Source organism: Elgaria multicarinata, chromosome 6 (genome assembly GCF_023053635.1).
Source record: "Elgaria multicarinata webbii isolate HBS135686 ecotype San Diego chromosome 6, rElgMul1.1.pri, whole genome shotgun sequence".
Taxonomy (NCBI): domain Eukaryota; kingdom Metazoa; phylum Chordata; class Lepidosauria; order Squamata; family Anguidae; genus Elgaria; species Elgaria multicarinata.
This window is the reverse complement of record NC_086176.1, coordinates 4,041,024-4,067,973: the sequence shown is the minus strand read 5'-3', so window position 1 is coordinate 4,067,973 and position 26,950 is coordinate 4,041,024. Positions and strand designations below refer to the sequence as shown.

Here is a 26,950-nt window from a genome sequence, read left to right as displayed (position 1 = left end):
AAAATAAATATGGCACCCCAGATAACACTCGTTCCAAGTGCGTTATGTCACATATAAACACACTTACCACACGTGGGTTTATCATGTGGAGAGTTTACCATTCCAACAACTGGTGACCTAAAATCCTACATTTGCTTGCAAAAGAATATATGGGACACTGAAAGAGTCAACCCCTGGACCTCTCTCACCACCATATTTGATGACCCCCAAATAGCCTGTTTTACACGTGCAGAAGAAAGAAGAGATACAATCCTGAAACGGTGGAACCATCTCAGACTGGAAGTGGGGGCGCCGCTTCTCGAACGCACGCGGGCACGCGCCTGCTCTAGCAGGGAGAGAAATCCCAGGGTAAGTTCCTTGTTACAGGGGCTTCCTACTTGCAAGGAGACGTTTACACAGGAAAGCTTTTAAAAACAGCCTGACACGCTGCAGCCGACGTTTCCATTTGGGGCTTCAGGTCCAAAGGCCGCAGTGGCCTCAGGGGCGGCGCTGTGAGCTCACCTGAGTCGCCCAGCACCAACACCTTCACCCGCTCCAAGGCAGCCATCGCATCGGCGCGGGGGAACCGCCCAGCCCGGCCAGGGAGCCCATACTGGCCCCGCCCACCCGCTACCCTGCCTTCCCGAGCCCGGCCAATCGCAGGTCGACCCGTACCATTCTCTCTCTTTCTGTTGGCGGATGGTCCTGCCACTCGTTTCAGTTCGCTCGGGCATTGGCTTTCGGGGTGGTCAGGGTGAGGCCCAGCTCACGAAACCGGAAGAACGGCACAGGGCGTCGCATAGCTGTGACGTAAATACGACGGTGGGATTCTCTTGACCCAAACCTGCGGAGCCCGCGGCGGCTGAAAGGGCTGACACGGGTCGTCGCAGGTCAGTGAAGCGGCCTCCGCGGGTGGCGAGTTCGGGCTGTTCGCTCCGGCCTTGTCCGCTTTCCCTTGGCGCCGGCTCGTCGCGTCTGGTCCACCAGGGTTGCTGCTACCGCCGCCCCGGACCCTCCTCCGCCGCCTTCGTGGGCCCAGCCGGGGCGGCCACCACCTGTGGGAGCTTTCTGCTTCCACTCTCCCAGGGTGGGTGGTGGTGGTTTACCACATTCCTTGGTACCACATTCCTTGCTCATTTAAAGCAAGGAGTATAAAAGAACAGCCTCCATCGCCTGCAGTCTCGAGAGGTAGAGCCCCAACACAGCTTCACCACATGGGAGGGGGAGGGGGAGGGGGAGGGGGATGGGGAGGGGGATCCTGGCTTTTGACATGAAAAGGGAACGGTGGTGAAGGAGGGTGAAACTTACTCCTTCCTGTAATCTTTCACCTGAATTCCTTTTTCTCCAGGCCTAGTTTGGATAGTAGGAAAGTGCCTGGTGCGATAGTCTATGCGAAAAGGCATAAGGTTCAACTTCTTTCACCTGCATGGCCCCTCTTGATGTAAAGAAAAACTAGACAAACAAATTCCATCTTTATATGTGGCTTTTGCCAGACTTTGGTTCTTTGAAGGGGCTTGCCAAGGCCTGAACTAGGTTATCCATTGATCACTAGTTGTGCTGGTAATTAGAACAATCCTTTTTACATTATAGTTTTCTGTGAGTCCAGTTAAAGGAGAAACAAATCAACAGAATAATTTCTTGTACCCAAATGTTATAAGATGCTTTCTTTAGTGTAACAAGAATGCTGTTTAAAAATCTACACAGCACTGATTTATATGTAGAAAATGAGTGAATGTTGTAACAGAACTGATGCTGATATATTGTTTTATATGGCTTCTTTGTTTTTCCATATGAAGATTAACATCTGAATTCATTCTGCTTTAGTATTAAAATGACCAAATTAGCATCCCATTTTGATGAAAATTAATCTGAAAAAGTTCAGAATAATTGCTTAGTGTGTACCTACCTTCTAATGAAACCTACATCTCTGAATATGTATTAAGGTTATATTAAACAACGTATTTCTACTAAAAATAATTAAATAGAATCTTCCTCACTAGTCATTTAAATTGTGATTTAAATAATTAAAACAGTCCTTCAGAGAAGCGTTTTAAATCATAACTTAAATCAATTTGACCTAAATCAAATAAATTCTAAGGCCCAAGAAGAATGAGAACTTTGTTAGACTTGTCCTGGAGAAGATCCTTGAACACGATGATAAGAGCACTTCTGATATAGGATGTTTACATGACATGACAACCCTCACATAACCCATGATCTGTTTTAGGGTTATGTAAGGATAATTGTTGTTTCTTATCTCTTTATTTACAGCACAATGGGAACAAGACAAAGCAAAATTGGAAAAAATTCAAATCATGAAACATATCAATATATAATAATTATTAACATCTCCCTTGTTATAGGGAAAAGGAAGAAAAACGTTAAGAGTGGGGGGAGAAAAAAAGGATTAACATTTCCATTTTAAATGTTAATATAAGCAATCCATATATCTAAATAAGCATCCATATGAATTTGATGCTTGTAGGAAATGCACTCAAATGTAGAAAGAGCAGTAAGATCTTCAGTCTATTGAGTGATATGTGGTTGGTATTTTTTTCCTTCCCTGTCTAGAATATGACACACCCCGACAGCATCAGGGGGGAGGGACATAGGATAGTTTGGTTTCCTGGCTCTGACATATCCTATGGCTATCCCAACTGACTTCCCTTCCCCACCAAGGTACTGCCACTAGATGGGCAAAATCGGCCATCTAGCAGAAACGCAGGGTGTCTGTCCTCCCACCCTGCATTGGCTACTCAGCAGCATCCAAATTTGAAGGCTGCTGGCAATCCTCATAGGATTGCATCCTAAGTTTCTCTGCAACTGTAAAGGCCACTAGTATCCATTTTTGCTGTCCAGCTATTAACCTCCATATCACGGGGATGTAATTTAAAAGTGGATGTAGATCTGCTATTATTACATAATATTATTTCACTCTTGTATGACTTATGCTTGTCAAGTTCACATGAAATGACAACACCCTGCTGCCCACAAACAATTCAACTTGTTGTGAATTAAATAGCCTACAACAAGCTGTGGTGTTTTGTCCAAAGCTGGTCTTTGAGTGGAAAAGATGAAAACTAGATTGAAGAGGATCCCAGACAGAGCTGATTGGCAAGAAACAAGAACAGTATAGTTAAAGGAAAAGCTGGGGAAGATAGTAAAGAGATGCCGTTCATGGCAACGAAAAGCAAGTTAAGTGGTTTGTCATCAGGAATGTAGGGTGATAGTGGTTGTGATGCTGATAAGTGGAAGGAGGTGGAGAAGGAGCACAGTTGCAGTAATCAAAATAATTGAACAATTTCCTTCCTTTGTCTTGCAGTGCACTTAATATGACAGACCCAGATGTTCTCACTGAAGTCCCAGCTGCTCTGAAACGCCTTGCCAAGTATGTGGTACGTGGCTTCTATGGTACTGAGCATGCTTTGGCCCTTGACATTCTAATCCGGAACCCATGTGTAAAAGAAGAGGATATGTTGGAGTTATTGAAGTTTGATCGGAAGCAGCTGCGAGCTATTCTCAACACTCTTAAAGGTGATAAGTTCATCAAATGCAGAATGAGAGTGGAGACAGCCCCCGATGGCAAAACTACCCGACACAACTTCTATTTTATCAATTACCGCCTACTGGTCAATGTGGTGAAGTACAAGCTAGACCACATGAGGAGGAGGATCGAGACAGATGAAAGAGACTCCACCAACCGAGCTTCCTTCAGATGTCCCATTTGTTTCAGTACTTTCACAGACTTAGAGGCAAATCAGTTGTTTGATCCTAGGACAGGTAAGATACAAGCATTCAACTTTTGAATAGCTCACATGGACCAATTATTTGGTTCCTTACCAGGGAGAGTTGGCGCCGATGTGGGAACAAACTACATAATTTAGTTGATTCATGTGGTTCCTCTTAATATATGTTACTAGGGCTGCAAAGGACAAGAACACAGATGAGCAGTGTTCATGCCGCTCAATAGTATCTGAATTAGACATTAAAAATAGGACTGCTGATGGGAAAAGTTATTGAGAATACGTTCAAAACTTAAAGAACTAAAGAAAAAATACTACAGAAACATAATTTGTAACCGACATACAGCCTTAATACTCACAGTAGTGACAATAGAGTTTGAGAGTTATGGCAGAGGGAAGGGCTCGAGGGGAGTGTGCTTGCCAAAGCTGTCAGGGATGCTTTAAGGTGGATTCCTGCATTGAGCGGGGGGTTGGACCCGATGGCCTTATAGGCCCCTTCCAACTCTACTATTCTATGATAAGCTGTATTAGCATAGTCCGGATGCAATCCTGCCTATGGTGCTGCAGTGTCAGCATGTCATCATATAGGACAAGAGTGAGCAACCTTTGATTAGAATAAGCAACAGCTGTTAGTTAAAAATCCCTGTAAAGACAGAACCTGTAATTCCTCTCACCCTATTGCCTGGGTTGGGATAGCTGGTATAAGGCCTGAAAGCTAAATTCAGCCCACAGAAATCTTTTTGTCCCAGAAATCCTAGAGATCATAGAACTGCACAAGCCCATGAAATGACTTGGAAATTTGGATGCAACTTACAAGCCTCATTTTCTGACCTATGGCCTAAGGAAATGAAATACCCTTGGGGAGAAGATTGCATTAAGTGTTAAATTTGTGACTCCAATGTAGTTTCTTATAGTACAATAAATATACTTAAAATGATGCTTATGTGTCTCTTAGTTCTAAGCAGCTTCTCTTCTGCCCAGGAATTTTTCGCTGTACCTTTTGTGAGACTGAAGTAGAGGAAGACGAGTCAGCAATGCCCAAAAAGGATGCTCGAACACTTGTGGCACGGTTTAATGAACAAATAGAGCCTATTTATGCACTTCTCCGTGAAACTGAAGATGTTAACTTGTCCTATGAATTACTCGAACCTGAGCCTATGGAGATTCTTGCACTGAAGCAGAGGTGGGTCCAGGGTACTGAACTCTACACCTAGTACTGATGTGTTGGTAGTCTTCACAAACATCATTTGATATATTAATAGTTTCTCCCAACAATATTGATGTTGGATGTATTAGAAATGGGTCATGTGATTTGTCCAGGGGTCTTCAAATTATGGGTGGGCTTGGGGCAGGGGCCATGTTGGGAAGGGTCATGTACTTATACATCTAGATGGATGGGTGATAGTTTATATGAAAGCCTCCATAATCCAGTAACATGTTTGAGCTCCTAATAAACATATGCCCTTGGTATTCATAATACCAACTACAAATACTATATGGTCAAATTATAAGTAAAAAGTTAAGAGAACTGTTAAATTACAACACTTTGTCCACTTATTACATATTACATTGAGGTGTATCAGGATTAGGTATGTGCAGCAGAAGTAGATTTACTTGCTTGCCCTCCCCAACCTGCAAATGCTACATAGAGTTGGGGCACACTGCTGGCTGGGAAGGCTGTAGTGCAAAGAGGGTTTCCTGAAAATCAACAGAGTCACTTTCTGTGAGCAGAGCCCTGGTCATGGAAAGTATCTCCACCTAAATTTGCGTTACAGAGATACCCCCTTTTCCCTGCACTGCAACCTAAACCATTCAACAGGGTCTCCTGACTGTCTAGCATGGGGAGGTAGGGGTGAAGAAGTCCGTTTACACCAGCCCAGTTCCATGTGCCTAAATCTGGATCCAACCCATTGTCTGTATATGAAATTGAGGGCTGATCTCCAATATGAAGAACTAGGTGGAAGAGTGGGTTGTTTCACTTCAGACTGCAGATATAATATTCCCCCATGTTAAAAAAAAATGCATGCAAGTTTAAAAAGACCACACACAAAAAAACAATCAGAAGGGAGGACCTAGTCCAGCCTGCTCCTTGAATGTGCTAATTTCTACATGTAGAACAGTAGAGTTGGAGGGTGCCCACAAGGCCATCGAGTCCAACCCCCTGCTCAATGCAGGAATCCTCCTTAAAGCATCCCTGACAGATGGTTGTCCAGCTGCCCCTTGAATGCCTCTAGTGTGGGAGAGACCACAACCCCCCTAGGTAACTGGTTCCATTACCGTACTGCTCTAACAGTCAGGACGTTTTTCCTGATGTCCAGCCGGAATCTGGCTCCTTGTAACTTGATCCCATTATTCCGTGTCCTGTACTCTGGGATGATCAAGAAGAGATCCTGGCCCTCCTGCATGATAACCTTTCAAGTTCTTTCAGTCTCTCCTCATAGGGCTTTGTTTCCAGACCCCTGAATATCCTCGTTGCCTTCCTCTGAAACCCCTCCAGCTTGTCTGCATCCATCTAGAAGTGTAGTTCCCAGAACTGGCCACAATACTCAAGATGAGACCTAACCAGTGCCAAATAGAGGGGAAACAGTACCTCACTCAATTTGGAAGCTATACTTCTATTAATGCAGCCCAAAATAGCATTTAGGTGTTTTTTGGAGCCATATCATACTGTTGGCTCATACTCAGTTTATGATCAATTTGCACCTCCTCATCCAAGGCATTAGTAAAAATGTTGAAGAGCGCTAGGCCCAGGACTGGGCTTAGCAGTATTCCACTTGTTATCTCCCCCCAGTTTGAGAAGGTACCATTGATAAGCACTATTTAAGTCCGATTCTGTAGACAACTGTGGATACAGCTAATAGTTATTTCATCTAGCTCACTTTTAGCTAGTTTGCTAATCAGACTGACTGGTCTGTAGTTCCCAGGTTCCTCCTTTTTGAAGGGACAGCATTATCCCTCCTTCAGTCATCCAGCACTTCACCCATCTTCCATGATTTCTTAAAGAGAATTGACTGGTTCTGAGGGTTCTTCTGCCAGCTATTTATTACTCTGGGATGCAATTCTTCGGGCCCTGGACATTTGAACTCGTTCAAAGAATTTAGGTGTTTCTTGACCATTTGTTATCAATCTGAAGATGCAATCCTGCCCCTTCAGCTTGTACTTCACTTTTTCCGAGGGGGGCTGCAGACCTGCTTTTGAGAGAAGACTGAGCCAAAGTAGGAATTCTGCCTTTTCTTTGTCATCTGTTATCATTTTACCAGCCTCATTGAGTAGCTGAACCACCATTTCTTTCCTCTGTCTTTTACTATGCACATACCTGAAGAAAACTTTTTTGTTGCTTTTAGCATCCCTTGCTAGCCTCAGCTTGTTCTCACTTTTTGCCTTCCTGATGCCTTTCCTACACTTCTGTGCTACCTGTCTGTACTCTTCTTTTTTAGCCCGGCCTTCCTTCCACTTCCTATATATATCCTTTTTTTTCAAGTCATCTTCTGTTGTCTTCTATCTTTTTTCCTTGTTGGAATTGTTTGTAATTGTGCCTTTAAAATTTCCATTTTTAGAAACTCACACCCATCTTATACTCTTTTTCTCATTAGGGTCTCTTGTCATGGGACCTTACTTATCATTGTTCTGAGTTTATTAAAATCAGCTTTGCTAAAATCCAGATATGTGTATGGCTACACTCAGCTTTTGCTTCCTTTTAAAATCAAGAACTCAAGTATGTTGTGGTTCTTTTCTCCCAGAGTTCCCTTAACTGCCACTTTATCCACTTAGTCAATCCTATTGGTCAGTATTAAGTCAAGGATAACTGATCCTCTAGTTCCTTCCTCCACTTTTTGTAGGAGAAAATTATCAGCCACACATGTCAGGAATTTCTTGGAAGGGCCACATTTGGCAGAATTTGTCTCCCAACAGATATCAGGGTAATTGAAGTCCCCCATTAGTACTACATTGCACTTCCTTGAAACATTGGCAATTTGCTCATCAAAAGTTTCTGCCTTGGGTAATTGGTAGTAGACTCCAACTATCATGTTCCTATCATAAATCATCCCACCAAGTTTCAGTTTCACTTATCATATTTGCCTTAATGTATTAAGAGTTCAAGTTCATTCTATTTGTTTCCCATACTCTGGGCATTAGTATATAGATATTGAAGACCATGTGCTTTATATTCTGGCTTCCTTCCTACATTATTGTGAAGACTATCATTGAGCATAATTAGAGTTGTTCTCTCTGTTACGGTGCATAAGCCTTTGTGCATTGTGGCCTCCAAGTTTACGTCTCCCTTCCCTGTAGGATTCTGTTTAAAGCCCTCTTGATGAAGTTCTTCATGCTGTGGCCAAACACATTCTTCCCAGTCCTTGTGAGGTGCAACCTATCACTTGCCAGCAGTCCATCTTCCAAGTAGCGCAGCCCATGGTCCCAAAATCCAAATCTCACATCAGCACCAACTTCGTAGCCAGTTGTTCATTCATAGTATTTTTCTTTCCCTTTTATTTCTCTTCCAAGAAGTGGCCTGAAATTCTTGAGTTTCCTTCCCAAAACTTCAAAGTCTGACATGATTTCTTCATAGCTCTGTTTGGCAGTATCTGGATCGAGGCGGGGAACAACACCAAATACCAAACACCATAAAATATATAAAACTGATTAAAAACATATAAATAATACATTATTAAAAGGCATCTTAAAATTCAACTGGGTCGGCCTGCCAAAAGAGGTTAGTCTTAATGGCTTTCTTAAATTTGTGAAGACTGTTAAGTTGATGAATCTCTCCCAGCAGGCCATTCCACAGCTTTGGTAACCCTTCAGTCACATCTCTAATCTGTCCTCCATGAAGACCGCATACCTGGCGAGTCTATGAGTCTTCGCGACATACTTGGGTTTCAGTCCCTCGCAGCAGGGAGTCTCCCACAAGGACGACTCTTCTTGTTGTTGTTGTAGTCCTTGGTTTCAATGTTTCCACTTGACTGACCTGCTGCCTCTTGCTCGCTGTTGTGCGGGGTCCCATGTAATTCTTCCTCTGCAGGCTGTCTTCCAGGTTTTGTTTAGTATTTTATGTATTATGTATTTTATCATTTATTGTTGTTCCCCGCCTCGATCAAAATGGAGAGGTGGGCAAGAAATAAATTATTATTATTATTATTATTATTATTATTATTATTATTATTATTTGTATCCCGCCTTTTGCCCAATGCTGGGCCTCAAGGTGGCCTTACAAAGTTTAAAACATACATGGGGGGAGGGGGAACAAAACCATAAACGTTTAAAATACACAACAAAATTATAAGATATTAACATAGATGGAGGGCCAGGGGACAATGGGTAATAGCTTAGCTACAGTTATCCATGCTCTGATAACCTCTCGCTTGGATTACTGCAATGCGTTATACGTGGGGCTGCCTTTGAAAACGGTCCGGAAACTTCAACTGGTGCAAAACAGGGCAGCACGCTTACTAACAGGGACTGGCCGACGAGACCACATTACGCCAGTCCTTTTCCAGCTTCATTGGCTGCCAGTCCAGGTCCGGGCCCGTTTCAAAGTGCTGGTATTAACATTTAAAGCCCTAAACGGCTTGGGGCCAGGTTATCTGAAGGAACGCCTCCTCCCATATGTACCTACCCGGACCCTAAGGTCATCTTCAGGGGTCCTTCTCCGTGAGCCCCTGCCAAAGGAAGTGAGGCAGGTGGCTACCAGGAGGAGGGCCTTCTCTGCTGTGGCACCCTGGCTGTGGAATGAGCTCCCTAAGGAGGTTCGCTTGGCACCTACATTATATGCTTTTAGATGCCAGGTGAAGACCTTTTTATTCTCCCAACATTTTAACAATCTATAAATTTTAAATAACATGGTTTTAAATTTGTAATTTTGCATTGCTGCTGTTTTTATCTGGTTGAGCTTTTATATTGTATTTTATATTATGGTTTTATACTGTTGTTTTATACTTTGAATGGTTTTAATTTTTGTGAACCGCCCAGAGAGCTCCGGCTATTGGGCGGTATAGAAATGTAATAAATAAATAAATAAATAAATAGTATTCAAGAGGGGCCATATGTGTGCAGCTGGTCCCGCTCCACCTGCATGCCCAGCCCCAGCAGCCCAGGTCTGCATGCAGCTGTGATATAGTGCTGCTTAGAGGAAAGCCCCAATGCGAGCAAAAATGCTGACTTCTGGAAGATGCGATCCACGGCTTACAGAAACCAGCATTTTCACTCTGGTCAGGGTTTGGCACCGGAAGTGCTACATATCACAGCTGCATGCCGACCTGGGCTGGGTGTGCACGGCTGGTCACACATGCACAGCTCTGTTTGGTTACTTCCCAGTGATAAACACACAGTGCTATTTAAATTCCCATTAAAAAATACCATTAGTGGAAATTCCCAGGATAATGAGAAGTCTGCAAGGTCCATAGGATGTTGGGTGATATCCAATAGCTCTTAGGATGATTTGCTTAACAATTTTATTTATTTGTATTAACTATGTATGTGATGTTTTGTGACTATATGCAGCAAGGAACGGGCTGTTGGTGCATTGGGAAATAGTGGTCTAACAAGTGAGAAGCACAGAGAAGCTTGGACCACAAAGGGACCATCTTATGAGGACTTGTACACCCAGAATGTAATAATCAGCATGGAGGACCAGGAGGATCTGCATCAACCAGTAAATGAAGGGAAACCACCCAGAGAGAGACCGATTTGGCTGAGGGAGAGCACCGTACAAGGTGCTTATGACCCTGATGAGGTCAAAGAAGGTACGAAATTTAAAGGGGGAAGAAATGTTGCACAATTGAAAGGGTCCCTCTAAACAGGAAAGTGTTCACTCCATATCCCAGCATGCATGTGTGCTCAACCACAACCCCATATACCATCCTAGTGCTTCATTCTTCCTCTGTTGTCTAAAACATTTGTTACCTGACACTGGAGGTTCAGTGACAGATTCTTTGTCCCAAGTTGAAAAGTTGGCTATTAGAATTGAAGATTTTTAACTCTTTTTTGTAGTTTTGGAAGACTGAGTTCTAGAAGAGTGCATCTGTTGCAGCAAAACCAGTGTTTTGTGGCACTTTGAGCAGCATCCAATGGTACCCTTGCATGGGTGGCCAGGTGCGCGTGGCTTGGTGCATGCACAGCCAGTCCCGAGACCTGTCCCTTCCAGAAACAAGGGTTTCCACTCATTTCAGGGCTTGCCTCCAGAGGCATGATATCAGACTGGCCAGCAGTAGGGGCTGTTACCTGCACACCAGGACCAGTGGACCTGGCCACCTGTGCAAGGCACCATTGCATCTTACCCTTTATGAGCACTACATAAAATGTATGTATTGCTTTTAGAATGCTTAAAGTGTGACACATTCATTATCTTAATGTAGTCCTTAAAACAACATTGTAAAGTAGTCCTGGCACTATCATTCCTGTATTGCAGATGGGGAGAGGGGGGTTGAGATTGAGACTTTGTCTGAAGGCTGCCTGTCAAGTTGATGGCCAGGTGAGATTCAGACCAGGGCATTTCTTGATTTGTCATGCAGTCTCTTAGCTACTACACTATACCAGTTCACACACACACACTCACGCCCCTACTCCTTGAAATAGTCTAGGCCAAGAAAAGGTGAATGACATTGCTCTGCTAATTGGAAGAAGTTGGCCAGACAGAGTCCAGTCAGCTCAGCTCACCAAACAGCTCAGATGTAGAGCACCAGGTGAATTTGAAAAGAATTAGCAACAGGAATCATGACTTTGGCTTTTATGCACAACCCCTAAGCACTTTGCTTTCTTCTGTATTGCTTTCTAGATTGACTGCAGGTGATATAGTTAGATGGACTAATAAGGCTGTTTCAGATGCAAGCCTGAAAGATTCTCATGCATTCCCTCCTCCCTTCATGCCCTGTGATTCCATCCTTCATTTCCTGGTCTGGGGCAAATAATAGATCATTTTTTCAACCAAATAAGCAAATTGGTTTACACCTACCCTGCAAACCTGGATTGGAATCCATGGTTTGATCCTATGTCAAGGTACTTCCATGCCAAGGTGTTTAATGTGGAATTGCCATACTTCTTTCACTCACCTTTTACAGCAGGGATGGAAATCTCAGGCCCACCAGAGGTCCCCATCCAGCCCACCATATTCTTGCCATATTTCAAATCGCTGTTTGGAGATAAGAAAATCTCCCTGCTTCCCTACCAATGTTGCATTAAGACTTTTTAAAAGCATAATTGGAGTGGGGAGAGGCAGTGTGTGTGAGAGTGAGTGAATGTGGACAATCATATTGCAGGACCCTGATAGGCTTGCCTTAAACCAACTCGGCCCTTCGACTAACAGAGGTTCCCCCCACCACTGTGTTTTTCCTGTGGTTCTTCCATCTTTTCTCAGACTGTCAGAAACTCAAGTTCTTGAAAGGAACAAAACCAGTATTGCAGTGTTCTTCACTGCAAAGCCCAAGTTCTGCTAGTGACACTGCCAGACACTTTAAGGGCGGCTCTCTTCCCCCACTTCTCTTTTTGCAGTAGCATTCTCAGTAGAAGCCAGCATGGACTTGTCAGGAACAAATCCTGTCAGACTAATTTGATCTCATTTTTTGACCGGGTAACCTCCCTTGTGGACTGTGGGGATGCTGTGGATGTCATATATCTTGACTTCAGCAAAGCTTTTGACAAAGTGCCCCATGATATTCTGAACAGCAAACTAGCTAAAAGTGGGCTAGATGGAACAACTATTAGGTGAATCCACAGAATCGAACTCACAAAGAGTGCTTATCAACGGAACCTTTTCAAACTGGGAAGAGGTAATGAGCGGGGTACCGCAGGGCTCAGTCCTGGGCCCAGTGCTCTTCAACATTTTTATTAATGATTTGGATGAGGAGGTGCAGGCAATGCTTAGCAAATTTGCAGATGACACAAATTTGGGTGGGATAGCTAATACCCCAGAAGACAGAAACAAACTTTGAAGTGAACTCAACAGGGTGGAGCGCTGGGCTGAAAACAACAGAATGAAATTTAAGAGTGATGAATGTCAAGTTCTACATCTAGGAAAAAGAAACCAAATGCACAGTTATAAGATGGGGGATACTTGGCTCAGCAATAGTACAAGTGAGAAGGATCTTGGAATTGTTCTAGGTTGCAAGTTTGAATACGAGCCAACAGTGCGACATGGCTGCAAGAAAGACAAATGCTATTTTGGGCTGCATTAATAGAAGTATAGCTTCCAAATCGTGCAAGGCACAGTTTCCTCTCTATTTAGCACTGGTTAGGCCTCATCTTGAGTATTGTGGCCAGTTCTGGGCACCACACTTCAAGAAGGACGCAGACAAGCTTGAGCATATTCAGAGGAGGGCAACCAGGATGATCAGGGGTCTGGAAACAAAGCCCTATGAGGAGAGACTGAAGGAACTGGGCATGTTTAGCCTGGAGAAGTGAAGATTGAGGGGAGATATGGTAGCATTCTTCAAATACTTGAAAGGTTGTCACACACAGGAGGGCCAGGATCTCTTCTCGGTCAACCCAGAGTGCAGGACACAGAATCATGGGCTCAAGTTACAGGAAGCCAGATTCCGGCTGGACATCAGGAAAAACTTCCTGACTGTTAGAGCAGTAGGACAATGGAACCATTTTATGTAATCTGTTTTTATGCTTTTAAATTTTGTATATTTGTTTTTAATGTTCTGTGTTTTATTCTTTGTAAACTGCCCGGAGAGCTTTGGCTATGGGGCAGTATTTAAATGCAAATAATAATAACAACAACAACAAATTACCTAGGGAGGTTGTTGGCTCTCCCACGGTTAGAGGCCTTCAAGAGGCAGCTGGATAACTATCTGTCAGGGATGCTTTAAGGCGGATTCCTGCATTGAGCTTTATTATTATTATTATTATTATTATTATTATTATTATTATTATTATTATAGCACCATCAATGTACATGGTGCATACCATCAGGTATGCTTTAGGATGGATTCCTGCACTGAGCAGGGGGTTGGACTCGATGGCTTTATTAGGCCCCTTCCAACTCTACTATTCTATGATTCTGTGATCTATCACCACTTGTCAACGTTCATATTATCTTTCCATTAGGCAACATTTTATCAGCAGGCTTAGATGTTTTTATTGATCAATTAATTCATATTTGTTTAATTCTTGTTTGGCTGAGTGTGAGTATGTACTTTTAAAAAACAAAAACAAAACAAAAACTGCTGTTCCCTGCTGCTGTTCCAGTGACCATTTTAGCAACATGGGTTCCTCCCCCCCCCCCAATTTGTCCTAAGACGCTTTATAAGTTAAAAAAAAAACTTTGCAAGTCTTGGAAATTTCAGGTAATAGCACAGAAATAAGTAGTTTAACGTAAATTAAATAATTGATAACCAGAAAGTCAATTTTATGAAATTGTCTTAAGATAATGGCTGCTCCCATGAATTGCCCCTTCCCCAGCCACATGGCTGTATTGTACCCACTAGTTTGGAAGCAACATAGTGGAATTGCCCACAGAGGAAAGAGTGCAATACCCATGGAAATGTGTGACATCCATTGTCAATTAAAATGTAGGCAACTGAATGTCCCAAACATATTAATAAAAGGCTTTCTAAGAACCCCATGGGCTGCATTGCAGACCCTACAGATGTCCTGACCCCACCCCTCGAGCCATCAAATTCCCTTGTCCAGTGACCCTGATACAGATAACTCTTTCCTCGCTGGTAGGCTCTCCACTCTCTCTTCCAGGAACCATACAGTTTGTGCTTTCCATGATGATGCTAGCAGCAAGGAAAGAGCAATCTCTATCAGAATCATTGCGGGGGGGCGGGTGCATCATAGAATAGCAGAGTTGGAAGGGGCCTATAAGGCCATCGAGTCCAACCCCCTGCTCAGTGCAGGAATCCATCCTAAAGCATACCTGATGGATGGTTGTCCAGCTGCAGAGTATTTGTGCATGTGTGTGTGGCCTCCAAGCCAGCATCATGTGTGTCTCTTGAGACCAAAAAGGTTGTGTACCCCTGATATAGGTAGTGAGTGTCTGTAACTTGCAGCTACAGCAGAATGCCGCAGTCCAACTTGTGGTGAGTGTTGCCAGATGAGATGAATTGTTCCTGTGTCTTCAGGACCAACCTAGGGGTGACCACATTACACCAGTTTTAAAATCTCATCACTGGCTGCCAATTAGTTTCCGGGGGAAGTATAAAGTGTTAGTTATCACCTTTAAAGCCCTACATGGTTTGGGTCCAGGCTACCTGCGGGATCACCTTCTCCCATACAATCCGCCCCGCACACTCAGGTCCTCTGGGAAGAATCTACTTCAGTCAGCAAAAACTAGATTGACAACTGTTACCCAGAGGACCCAGACTGTAGAATGGGCTGCCGGAGGAGACTTGTCAACTTGACAGTCTATTAGCATTCAAGAAAGCTATCAAGACTGATCTCTTCTGGCAGCCTATCCAGTGGAAATTTAGGATGTTTTAACTATGTATATTATGTTTTAATTCAGTTTTATGGATTTTATATTTACTGTTGTTTCCCACCTCAATCAAAATGGAAAGGCGGGTAAAAATAATTTTATTGTTATTATTATTATTATTAGTGTTGACCTTTAAAGACCTTCATGGTCTAGGACCTGCATATCCCAGTACCTCTCCTCACATAAAGCCACCTGCCTGTTAAGATCATCTTTGAGGGCCTGATTCAGGTTACCTTAGAGAGGATAGGATGTAAAGCAGGGGTGGGCAGATTTCAGGCTTACAGTAACTACTTTGATTTTTACTAAAACCCCAAGATCAGCCAACCAAACCCAGATACAAAAGGTAAATACGTAGAATGAAAGAATACTGATTCTAGGAATATATTTGAGTACAACAACTGAATGGAGCTCACAGTTCTTGCATAAAATCACTGCTGGTTACAAGTTTTCCTCATTTCAGTAGTATAATTTAGGGTGGGGTGGAATCATTTTATTGACACAAATCCTTGCCGATCTACCAGTAGGTTATTAGAGAGGCTAGGCTAGAATCCTCCTTGATGACATGCCAGCTTTCTATGTCAAGGCTTTTTGTTTGGTTTGGTTCAGCAACTCGGATTATTTCACTGTGCCTTTACCAGTTTAACAGCAGATAAGTAGTATATTAAATAGGGCCCTGTTGAAGGTTATTGTGGAATATGGAGGAGCCTGTCTCATGGGTATTCTGGGCCAAGGCCATTTAGGGCATTATAGATCAGCACCTGCAACTTGAAGGTGTTGAGCGCAGCACTGATGTGTGATGGTCCAACCAGAAATTGGGGTGAGCTTTTCATTTATGCAAAAAATAAGGCTATATTTCATCTTGATGAAATCAGTGGCAGATTAAATTCCTTGAAGTGCCTATTACATGAACTCTTCTCCGTCTTTTTGTGCCCTTGAATAATTGTTTCCTTCTTTCTGTTTCTCCTATTATCCATTGCTTTCTTTCAGGTGTTCAGCATGCAGATATGTTGCAGGAAGGAGAAGAGGGTCAGGCTACTTTAGACAATAATGAGGAGGTGATGCGCGCTTTGCTCATCCATGAAAAGAAAACCACCTCTGCCTCTGTGGCTGCCATGGGAACCTTTGCTCCATTGCCTAACGCCAATGCCAGCGATTCTGAGAGTGAAACAAGTGAATCAGATGAGGACTCCCCTCCGCATGGAGTCCCTGCTACAACAACTCTCTATGGGCTGACAGAGGAAGATGATGACGATGAGTTTGAGGTGGTGACAGAGGACCCCACTGTGACGGTGGCAGGGTGCCCATTTTCTTACAGTCAAGTAAACCAGCGGCCTGAGCTTGTGGCCCAAATGACTCTGGAGGAGAAAGAGCAGTATATATCTATGGGCCAGCGTATGTTTGAGGACATGTTTGATTAGCGTCCTTCCCTTTGGGCAGCATTAAAACACGATCTTCAACTGGAAATACTGGGACAGAACCAAAAAATGAATTATATCTTCCCCATTTTCATTTAGTTTAGTCATTCTTTAGAGTCTCACAAACTCACCTGAAATATCAAAGATCAGAAAAGGGGTCCAGCCAAACGTCTACTACAGCTTTCTCCAATGCAATACCCTCCAGATGTTTTGGACTACCTCTCCCAGCATCCCTGAACATTACCCATGCTGGCTTGTGCTGATGGGATTTGTAGTCCAAAATATCTGCAGGGCACAACTTTGGGAAAGGCTGGTGTAGGGAAATCTAAACACAGTCAGTCTCTCTCTCTCACTCACACACTCACTCACATGCATGAATGCACACTTAAAGTTTCCAGATCCTACCCATTACCTTTTATTTAGTTTTTGTTTGTTTTCACCTCAGAAATCTGCATGTTCTTTTGGTTGCTTGTTTTTCTGTCTTAAAGGGGGTTCTAGAAGTTTACTAGATTTTGGGAATGACTGTTAGCAGGACTTCTAGAAATAAGATGGTGCTTCATAATTGAATGTGATCTGGTTAGAGATATGTATTGCCTGGCAAGTATAACATATATGTGGTGATCTTTATTTCTAATAGGCAGACAAAGAGGATATATATGTTGCTCCCCATTTCCACTCATTTCCACATACTCGTTTCCACATGAAAGAGAAAGTGTGGCCACAGAGAACATGTGTGCAATCATGTTATCCAGGCGGCATTTGGGCACCACAGTGTTTTAAAGATTTGTTTTGGAGAGGACAGTGCACTGAGGACAGGCAAACGTTTTGGTTGTTGCTGAAGGTGCCCCATAGAACGTGCTTCTTACATCCTCTGGTAAAACAATCTTGGAAAATGTGTTTTTAAAAAACTTCTTTCATCTGTCAGTGACTGCTTCTTTGCTAACATGAGCAAATTCCAGTCTTCACTTAATCACTTCACCTGCAGTGCTATAATTTTCAAATGAAAGGATGACTTTAAAATGTAGCTTGACTTTAGTTCCCTGCTTCTTCCAGACGTGCTCTCATATTTTCCATTGGTGGATGATCAGTCAGTCAGAATCAAGCCTCACTTTGGCTCCCAGAAAGATATTTTTTTCTATGCTGTATAGTCTATATTGAATAAGTCCCTGCCCTCTTCACAGATCTACCACGAGAGTACTAGGAATGCAACAGGACTGCCTTTCTGCATTTGCCATGAGTTAAGACCGATGTCCAAGTAACTTTGTGGAAGATTTTATTTTATTTTAGCACAAATGCAAAGGGCTTTAGCATTATTATTATTATTATTTTTAAAAAGATTATGTAATATTTTGTGGGATGCCAGTATTTAGAATGACACACTCTATTTTAATATTTCCAGCTATGTCCACATGAGCAAATTCAATTTGGTAATGTTTTATGTTTTCAAAACATGTACAGCTTTTAAAATTAATTGTGATTTTCATATTGGTCATCACAGTAGAGTAGTAAAAGGATTGGGTATTTTAATGCTCTAGTTTCAGTTTCAGATTCTGTTTTAATTTACTGGAATGGCACAAGTTATCAGGACTATAAGTGATAAAAGTCTTGAGTATTGACCATGTATGTTTTCCTGAACCTGTGAGGTTTCTTTTATGAATTTATTTACAGAAACTTTGATACTCTTAAATTTGTTTCTTCTATCTTAAAATAAAAAAGGAACAAATAACATGATGCTTCCATCCAAGGCCAATTTGGGCTTTTCATTAATTAATAAAGTAAAGTGGAGCAGCTGCATCATTTACTTGATTAACACCGAAGGCAATCCTACGCCCTCAGATCAGAGCCTCCAATATCGGAGGTTCTACAATGCCCAGCATTCCTTACCATTAGCTATGCAGCTGGAGGCTGATGGGAGCTGAAGTCCAAAACATCTGGAGTGCACAAAGTGACCGACTCTACACTTATGAAGTGTGCTAAAAAGTAAATATTGCTTATTTTTCAATGTTTCCAAAATTTCTGTTTCTTAAAGACAGAAAACAGTCAAGCATTAATTTCTAATAGAGTTGGTGGCAACGGAAAAGGGTTATCTTGTGGAACCCTGAGTTATAGTGGCAAAGAGTTCTTTAGGGCTTGCAATATAAGCATTTGCTATAAATTTGAAAGCCTATAGATGGGATTGTGAAGTGAATGAGCGGTCCCCCACCCCATTAGGTGGTGACTGCACTGGAGAGAGAAGACACCCCCCCCCCCATGCTGGCTTACAAGAAACTTGGTTTTCTGCCAATGCTTCCACCATCTTCACCCACTGCTTTCTCAGTCTGAGGATGAATATGATGCATCAAAGCCACACACTCCACCACCACTTTGTGTCAAGTTGAAAGGTGTACTCTACGGTTGTCCACTCTTGATGCTGACCTGTAGAGTAATTTAAATTTCAAAATAATATGTACAATTCAATCTTCGGCAATGTGAGTTATATTTATATTTATTTTAATTAACAAAAGGGAAAGCAAAGTAGTACATACATAAATAAGCTTTATTGCAATGTGGCCCAAAAACCATCCAAATCTGTTTATCCAATGTACAGTAATAAATCAGTCAACTACTACTCAAAAGGGGAGAAAGCCCTTACACTGAGGACTGTTTGCCTCTTGATAGGTCAAGGATGATTCATCTGGAGATGAATACTATGGATTGGGGGAAGCATGAGAGAAGATATTACTCCGTCACAAGAAGGATGTCACAATTAGCCTCACTGAAAACAGGCTTATTTATTTATTACATTTCTATACCGCCCAGTAGCCGGAACTTCTGTTGGTAACCTCCACTATACCTTGTTTTGCTGTCACTGAGCTAAGCAGAGTAGAGATTTTTCTGTGCATTTGTTCTAATTTTGGATGAGATTTGTGCAATGCAGTGCAAATGCAATTTTTCAAGGATGGGAATTTCACTACACCACAGTACTTCCTGCCAACAGGCATTGCAGTAACTGAGGAAACCTGTTTTGACAAGTCTAGGAGATGAAGTGGAGGGGTAAATGACACGTATCGTTCCAACAGGTCATAAGAGAGGGTATACTGCTGGCCTACTGTACTGTTCAAGAAAGTAGATAGTCGGGGGCTTGCAGAAGTGTGCAGTTCTGCAAGACCCCCAGTAAAAAATGGTATGAATTTAAGAAGCACAACCCTATATGCGCAAATGTTTAAAATAAGTGGGGAAATTGCATTTTTGCACAAATCTCCATTTGCACAAATCAAGGGATCTAAAAATAAAAACACATAAAATATTTCCAGAATCAGGGGTGGGGGGGAACTGCTAGTCTACTGCCGCTTCTTAGAATCAAAGCACTGTGAAATCCCTTCAGACTTAAACAGAATTCCCCGTGTTGCATTCCTGTTTTGAATTCCCCCTAAAATGGACCCATCATTTATGCCCAAAGTCAATTCTGTTTTTCATTCAAAAGAAATCCTTGCCCTCATTTTGCCCTAAGCACAGAAAAGGTCTGGCATGTTTGGAGAGCCCTCTGCTTTGATCTAGAGATGTTCTTTTGGAAGATGATAGGCCTTGTTTGTATCACACCTCACTGACCAGTGGCTGAAGGGATGTGTTGTCCTGGATTACCAGGCCCTAGGAGATGCCTTCCTCAAGGGATCACAGCTCATTTCCTCAGAGAAGCAGCAAGTACCACAGTCTTCCAGTGTAAAGCTCCTGTGGGAGAGATTTGCAAGGCTGCTGCTTGGAAATACACTACAAAATATTACATTTTTTTTCTTTTTCTTGGCTGCTGCTGAGCGTGCACATATTTTGGTCCCACTTTGGGACAGTACTGCTCCATTGCATCCCAAATGTCTTCATGACTCCTTAAGGGAAGTCATGAAAATGTCATCACGACTCCCATTAATGTTCCAAAGGCAGCGTTGCAGGAGGAGGATGGATCTGCGGCTGAGGAGGAGGCGGGCCTCTGGAGTGCCTGATGGGGGCCTGCCAGCCTCTCCCCCATGCTGTGCCCAGGAAAAGTTGGGAAGCGGAGCCAGATGTGACAAGGCCACCCAGCCCCTGGAAGTGATGAAGAATGAAGCATAGACAGCAGGCAGCCTTTGCAGAAAAGCACCAGGCTACAAACGAGCTTTATGCTCTAGAGGCTCTCTTTTATAGCCAGCGTCACTGGAATGCTCTCTAATGAGCTACAGTTGGCGACTGGCTGTGTTCAGACTAGTGCCTGTATATAAGCTAGGAAAGGGGGGTTGGCTGAACCCAATGTCTTGGAGAGCTTCTGGTGTTTGTGTGTCTTCTGCCTTGGAAACTGGCATTTTTCAACCCAGGGACTGTTCCTGACTTTGCCTTCACCTACCGTATTTCTTCGATTCTAAGACGCCATCAATTCTAAGATGCACCCCATTTTTAGAGATGTTTATTTGGGAGAAAAGGGCATCTTAGAATCAAAGAAATACTTCTCTCACCGCCCAGCCAACCTCCTCCCCCCCCCCCGCGCTTTCTTCTAATGATTGTGTCCTTTTCTTTTTTCCCTCTGTGAGAGAAGAAACTGCCATTTGCGCGGGAAGAAGGGGGGGCGTAGAAACAAAGAGTAAACTATTTTCGGGCGGGGAGAGAGAGGAGAAGACGCAATTAAGGAGCTAAAACGCTTAACTGTCCAGTCCTGCTCTTTACTTGTCTGTGCACCAGGGGACAACGACACGCGAGTAAGTCCCATGGAAATCAATGGGACTTACGAATAAATTTGACTAACAAAAAACCAGGCGCTTACCCAACCAGCTCCTCCTCGCTCGCATGGCTCGAGGCTACTGCAGGAGCTTCCTCTTTTCCTCTTACCTATTGCTTCGATTCTAAGACGCCATCGATTCTAAGACACACTACATTTTTAGACGTGTTTATTTAGGGGAAAAAGTGCGTCTTAGAATCGAAGAAATACGGTATTTATTATTTATTTATTTATTACATTTCTATACCGCCCAATAGCCGGAGCTCTCTGGGCGGTTCACAAAAATTAAAAACATTCAAAGTATAAAACAACAGTATAAAACCATAATATAAAAGCTCAACCAGATAAAAACAGCAGCAATGCAAAATTACAAATTTAAAACACCAAGTTAAAATTTATTTATAGACTGTTAAAATGCTGGGAGAATAAAAAGGTCTTCACCTGGCGTCTAAAAGCATATAATGTAGGTGCCAAGCGAACCTCCTTAGGGAGCTCATTCCACAGCCGGAGTGCCACAGCAGAGAAGGCCCTCCTCCTGGTAGCCACCTGCCTCACTTCCTTTGGCAGGGGCTCGCGGAGAAGGACCCCTGAGGATGACCTTAGCATCTGGGCAGGTACATATGGGAGGAGGCGTTCCTTCAGATAACCTGGCCCCAAGCCGTTTAGGGCTTTAAATGTTAATACCAGCACTTTGAATGTTAATACCAGTACCTAACCCTCGTCTGGATACTAGGAGTTTTTTCTGAAATGACTTTTTGCACTGCTTTCTGACCAACTCCTTATCAGCTGGCTGTGAATAAAAGTGTAAAGAAAATAGAAGGCTGTGGTTTGGAAACAACAACTGTATAATAAGAGTGATAACACTCAAACCACAAAGACATCAAAACAACTTTCATAATTCAGAAACTTTACAAATGTACAAAGAACAGGCACATCAACAATATTTATAGGATGTTCACACTAACATTCACAACAAAGCCTGCAATATCAACATCTAATATACATATAGTGAACTATTCACATGAAGCGTCTTTTATATAAACAGTAGTCCGGTACTAATTGCTGTTTCGAAGATTCTTCCTCAGTATGACGCTGAAAAGTAATTCAAAAACACCATATTCAGCATTTATAAGCAGTAACATATATTGTTATGCAGTGCAAACAAAACAGAAAATATTGGCCTCACCAACTAAGTTTACAGAAGGAGCCACGGCTACACAATTAGAAAGGAACCCACCAGGGTTTATCTAAGGAAAAGATAATGAAATTTATCATTATAAACAATTCACAACCTCAGTAAATGATGCACAACCATGCTGTAAAAATAGGGTGACCATATTTGGGAAACCAAAAAAGAGGACACCTAGTGTGTGTGTGTGTGGGGAAGCAGCTTTCTGAGTCCTGCAGAAAGTACGTTATTCCCCCGCCACCTTAAAGAACCCGATTGGAGTGGAGGAGGGGAAAAGATTTCATTCTGCACCACCACCATCCACTCCAATTGGGGCCTTTTCTATAATGTCCACGAATGACCCACTTTCCCCTTTAAGACCTCAATTGGAGCTCGGGGTGGGGGAATTATGTGCCTCAAGAAAGCATGTCACTCCCTCCTGCCATGCTAATGGCAGCCTTAAAGAGGAAGGTGTGTCATTCCAGGACATTATTGAAAATTATAGAAAATCCCCCGACACCATGGAAAGAACAAAAACCAGGACAAATCCGGGGAAATCCTGACAGTTGGTAACCCTAGTAAAAACTATCTAAGCTTACCACCATATCATTCTCGTTTCCTCAAGCCGACAGTAATGCTTCTTCTGAATTATTCATCTATGAAAGTTGTTTTGATGTCTTTGTGGTTTGAGTGTTATCACTCTTATTATACTGTTGTGAATAAAAGTGATCAGGAAGAGCCCACTACCAAACATTATTACTCATGCTGGCAGGGCTCCCAGCCTAATTAAGTGGATGGTCTTTGGAAAGGCTTGCTGAGACACAGCAGATACAGGAGAAGGGGAAGTTGCTCCTGGGTGCAGCCAGTGGGCCAGAGAAGGTCAGGGCTGAACAGCCACTTCCCTCCTCCTGCTACCAGGCATCAATGCAGTCTGTGTGGCAGATCGTGTGTGTTTGCTTGGCTTTGCTCAGCACGAGGGTGTCAGCTGCTGCTGCTGCACTGCATGGACTAGGAAGGGACTCCTGGTCCAGCAGCAGCATTTTAAGCAATTTCAGCCTGGTAACAGGGGAAGTGGGAGGAGGGCAGCGACAGTTCAGCATCCGACCTGCCCCTTACCAATCAGCTTTACTTGCAAGAAACTTTTGTTTCTCCTGTAACTTCTAGAAGGCGCTTCAAGACCTTACACTTGCACACACAACCATGTTTTAAAACTGGCTTCTGTCCTGGAGGGCTAGCTCCTCCAAAACTGGCATGATGTTTGTTTGTTTGTTTGTTTTTAAAGGAAGATACATACAGGATTTTGTGCATAGCAGCCAATCAGGTCCGATCCTGATCCTTCCAAAAAGGAAGGGGGTCGGTAGGGTGCCAGTGGCTCAACTAGCCTGACCAGCAGTGGCCAATTGGAGCACTGAGAGGCATCATGCCAGACTCCAGACCAAGGCGGCACCACAGGAAGAAGCAACAGCAGCCACTGCCAACACCACCGTTGTTTCTCGTGTGTGTGAGTGTGAGGATATCATAGCATTGTCACATTAAAAGGGATAGAATTTGATTGCTCTCAGAACATACTGCTGGATTCCAAATACTGTTTTCTGTGTGGCTCTGAGATCATCATCTCTTTTCTTGCTCATGGTGGTTTTTCTAGACAGATTTAGGAATTTCCAGACTATTTAACATGTTTTAAATATGACTGCTTTCTAGATGCTGGTGGGGATGCATTTTGCTGGGCCCAGTTTCTGAAGGTTTTCTGTATAATTTTTTTTGTTGAGATGCCGGTGACTGATGTGACTAACGGGATAATTGTGACCTTTTCCTGTGGCCATAGATCTTTAATTGTCATATTCTTGCCTGTTCCCTCTGGCATTCACACGTGCTGGCAAGCTTACACAAGACTCTCACATCAATGAGACTTCTTTTATGGAGGAAATCACATGGTAGACATGCTTAATGGTTACAGAGTCTCCAAAACACACAAAGCTGAACGATGGTTAGGAAGCTTTAGGCTCTTTTTTCTGAAACGATCTTTAAGGCAAACACTGGCTCCTCAAAGGGTCATGGCTAATCTCCTAAAACAAAGTCCCAGGAAAGGTTGCTCTGAGCCACCAGAGCCAGGCAGAGAGATCCATCATGCACTTGTCAGTCTCAGCTGACTGAGCTGACCCTGTTACTAGAACTTTCTTGCTATTTGAATAGGTAATTTCTTATTGACTGAGAAACTTTTTTTAGATGTCTATACAGGAGCAGATGTGAGAGCTGCCCATACAAATCAATGGAGTAATCCAAGATATTAACATAGGTGGGAAAGGCACTAAAGTGTCCACTTCAATGGGGGAGGGGGGCAGACCCAAAAGGTAACAGCAAAGATTAAAGTTCTTGCTTTTCCCTAACTCAGTTCCATTTAAAACACAATTAAAAGCTTCCAACAAACCTTGCATGATCTCTCCTTCCCTGTCAGGGACAGGGGTGCAATCAAGAGTTGATCAAGATAGCAAACATGCAAAGACAAATTTAAGGGTTTGGTAGAGGGTGGGATCCATTGACCCTGCCCTGTGCTGTGCTGGAAATCAGTGAGAACATCATAAAAGTCTGCCTGATCCACTTTCGATGTTACTTGTTGAGCTTGCCATAGTGACCGGCTTAGTACCTTTAGGGGGGCAGGGGCTCACCCCAACCTACCCCACGCTTCGAAATAGTGGATGGGTGATGCAGCCAACCTCCATAACCATGAATCATAGTAGTACTGGAAATTGTGAGTTTACGGTCCCATTCTTATCCCACCTTTATTTCTCAAAGAATCGCTGATACAACATGATATCTGTGGTTGTCACATTGTGTGTGTGTTTTCTATCAGCACTAATGCATCTTTAAGAGGAGAAATTCAACTGGTGAAGCTTTCCGTCAATGCCTCTGTTGGAATTTCACTTGCAAAGGACATTCTGGAATGAGATACTTGCATTTATTATGTTCTTAATGGTTTTAATTTTTGTGAACCGCCCAGAGAGCTTTGGCTATTGGGTGGTATAAAAATGTAATAAATAAAAAAATAAAAAAATAAATAAAAATAATTTTTTTAGCAGCAGTTAGAGGCAGCTACATTTTAAAATTTTACTATTTTAAAATTTGGTTGTACTATCCAACTGCTGCTAAAATCCAAAATCTGCTTATTTAGGAAGTTATGTGTGTGTAACTTATGAATAAATATATTCAGGATTTGACAAATGGCTCTTTATTTTTCCTGCTTATCCCTGCCTGCGTTTGCCTCCTGATTGTCAAATTGTAAATTCTACCTGTTCTCAGGATACTTCATTTCATTCACTCCCTTTTCTGATTTTCCTTTCCAACTTAGGGTTTTTTGGAGAGGGGTGGAGGGATTTGATTTCTTTCTAAGTATGCACGTCTACAACCCTCGGGGTTCCAGAAACACCTCTTCTCTCTCAGTGGCCCGGTTTTGGCCCCAATCCAGCGCTAATCACCACTTCAGTTCACCGTAACTCCCACCGCTCCGTGAGCCGTATGGCCTGGAAGTAGGGTTCGGGTTGCAACCTGGCTGTGCGGGAAGGTTTGACGTGGAAAACCCCGAACTTGCACCGCAGATTCGACGGCCCTCCTAGTCTGGCTCTCAAATCCAGCATTTTTCTCTGGAGCGGCCGCAGCGCAGCGCAGCGCTGCAGGTCGGGGCGCCTGCTGGGGAGGAGGCCGCAGCGCCCTGCAGTTCCGTGGGTCGGGAAGACCCGGAGGCGGCCGCGGGGCGCGCGCTCTCCCGCCCGTGCCCGCCCACCGCGCCGCCCTGCTCGCCGCTGCCTCTTCCGCCCTTTCTCCGAGCTCTGCGCTGCGCTGCGCGGGCAGAAGCCCCGCAGGACGCCGCTCTCTTCGCGGAGTCCTTATCGCCCGGAGCCCGGGTCTAACAGGGGCCCGAAACGGAGGCGGCTTCTGCGGCTTCGACGCTCTCTGGCCTCTCCCCGCCTCCGTTGCACTCTGCCGAGCCTCGTCCTTCCACGCCGCTGCCTGCCGCTGACCGCGGAGGGCGGCCCTCCGTCCTCCGTCCTGCCTTCCCTTCCAGGTGCCGCCGCCGCCGCCGCCGCCGCCGCCGCCCCTCCCCGCGCCCATCCCGGCGCGCGCCGCTGGCAGCTTCGGAGGGAGCGCCGCGCGTCGCCCAGGACCTTGGAGAGCAGCTGGAGGGAGGGAGGCGCCAGCAGTGGCGTGACGGCTCCGGGCGAGGCGCGCGCTGCGTCCCCCCCCCCCATCCTGCTCGCAGCCTTGGCGCCAGCCTGGCAGCAACCCACCCCCGCCGCCGCCGCCACCATCCCTGGCAGCGTTTTTGGCAGCAGCGCGGCCAAATAGAGGGACGGGGACCGCCCTCCCCCCCCCCCCCGACGGCTAAGCTGGTTGGGCCGTCGCTCGTCCCCAGGCGCCCCGGGGTCGCTGGCCCGCTCCGCGGGGTCAGGGGCGAGGCCAGCCGCATCGCCGACCTGGTCCAAGCGCGGCTTGGAACCCGCGCGCTCTCGC

The 26,950-nt window shown here is 44.0% G+C and overlaps 2 protein-coding genes across 3 annotated transcripts in view; one reads left to right on the top strand and one right to left on the bottom strand.

Annotated features, from left to right (window-relative positions):
• RABL3 (RAB, member of RAS oncogene family like 3) overlaps positions 1-575 on the bottom strand; it is a 62,786-nt gene extending 62,211 nt beyond the window's left edge. The window contains exon 1 of the mRNA XM_063128888.1: positions 502-575. Coding sequence (XP_062984958.1) covers positions 502-547 — 46 coding nt within the window. The 5' untranslated portion in view covers positions 548-575. The remainder of the gene's footprint in view (positions 1-501) is intronic.
• A 207-nt stretch (positions 576-782) lies between these two features.
• Positions 783-18,284, top strand: GTF2E1 (general transcription factor IIE subunit 1). 2 transcript variants are annotated; one of them, XM_063128869.1, is made up of 5 exons: positions 783-869; positions 3,302-3,759; positions 4,704-4,905; positions 10,224-10,465; positions 16,129-18,284. In XM_063128869.1, exons 2-5 carry the CDS (start codon positions 3,312-3,314, stop codon positions 16,557-16,559), a joined length of 1,323 nt encoding a protein of 440 aa, XP_062984939.1. In that variant the 5' UTR covers positions 783-869; positions 3,302-3,311; the 3' UTR covers positions 16,560-18,284. The 2 variants fall into 2 exon arrangements, with proteins under 2 accessions (XP_062984939.1, XP_062984938.1); XM_063128868.1 differs by lacking the exon at positions 783-869 and adding an exon at positions 1,050-1,167.
• Positions 18,285-26,950: the final 8,666 nt, after the last annotated feature.

Excerpts from the sequence above, each read along its gene's own strand:
- GTF2E1 (XM_063128869.1), top strand. The coding sequence starts at position 3,312 with ATGACAGACCCAGATGTTCTCACTGAAGTCCCAGCTGCTCTGAAACGC. Across the intron at positions 3,760-4,703 it reads GTTGTTTGATCCTAGGACAG|GAATTTTTCGCTGTACCTTT; the intron begins GTAAGATACAAG and ends TCTTCTGCCCAG. Across the intron at positions 4,906-10,223 it reads ATTCTTGCACTGAAGCAGAG|CAAGGAACGGGCTGTTGGTG; the intron begins GTGGGTCCAGGG and ends GACTATATGCAG.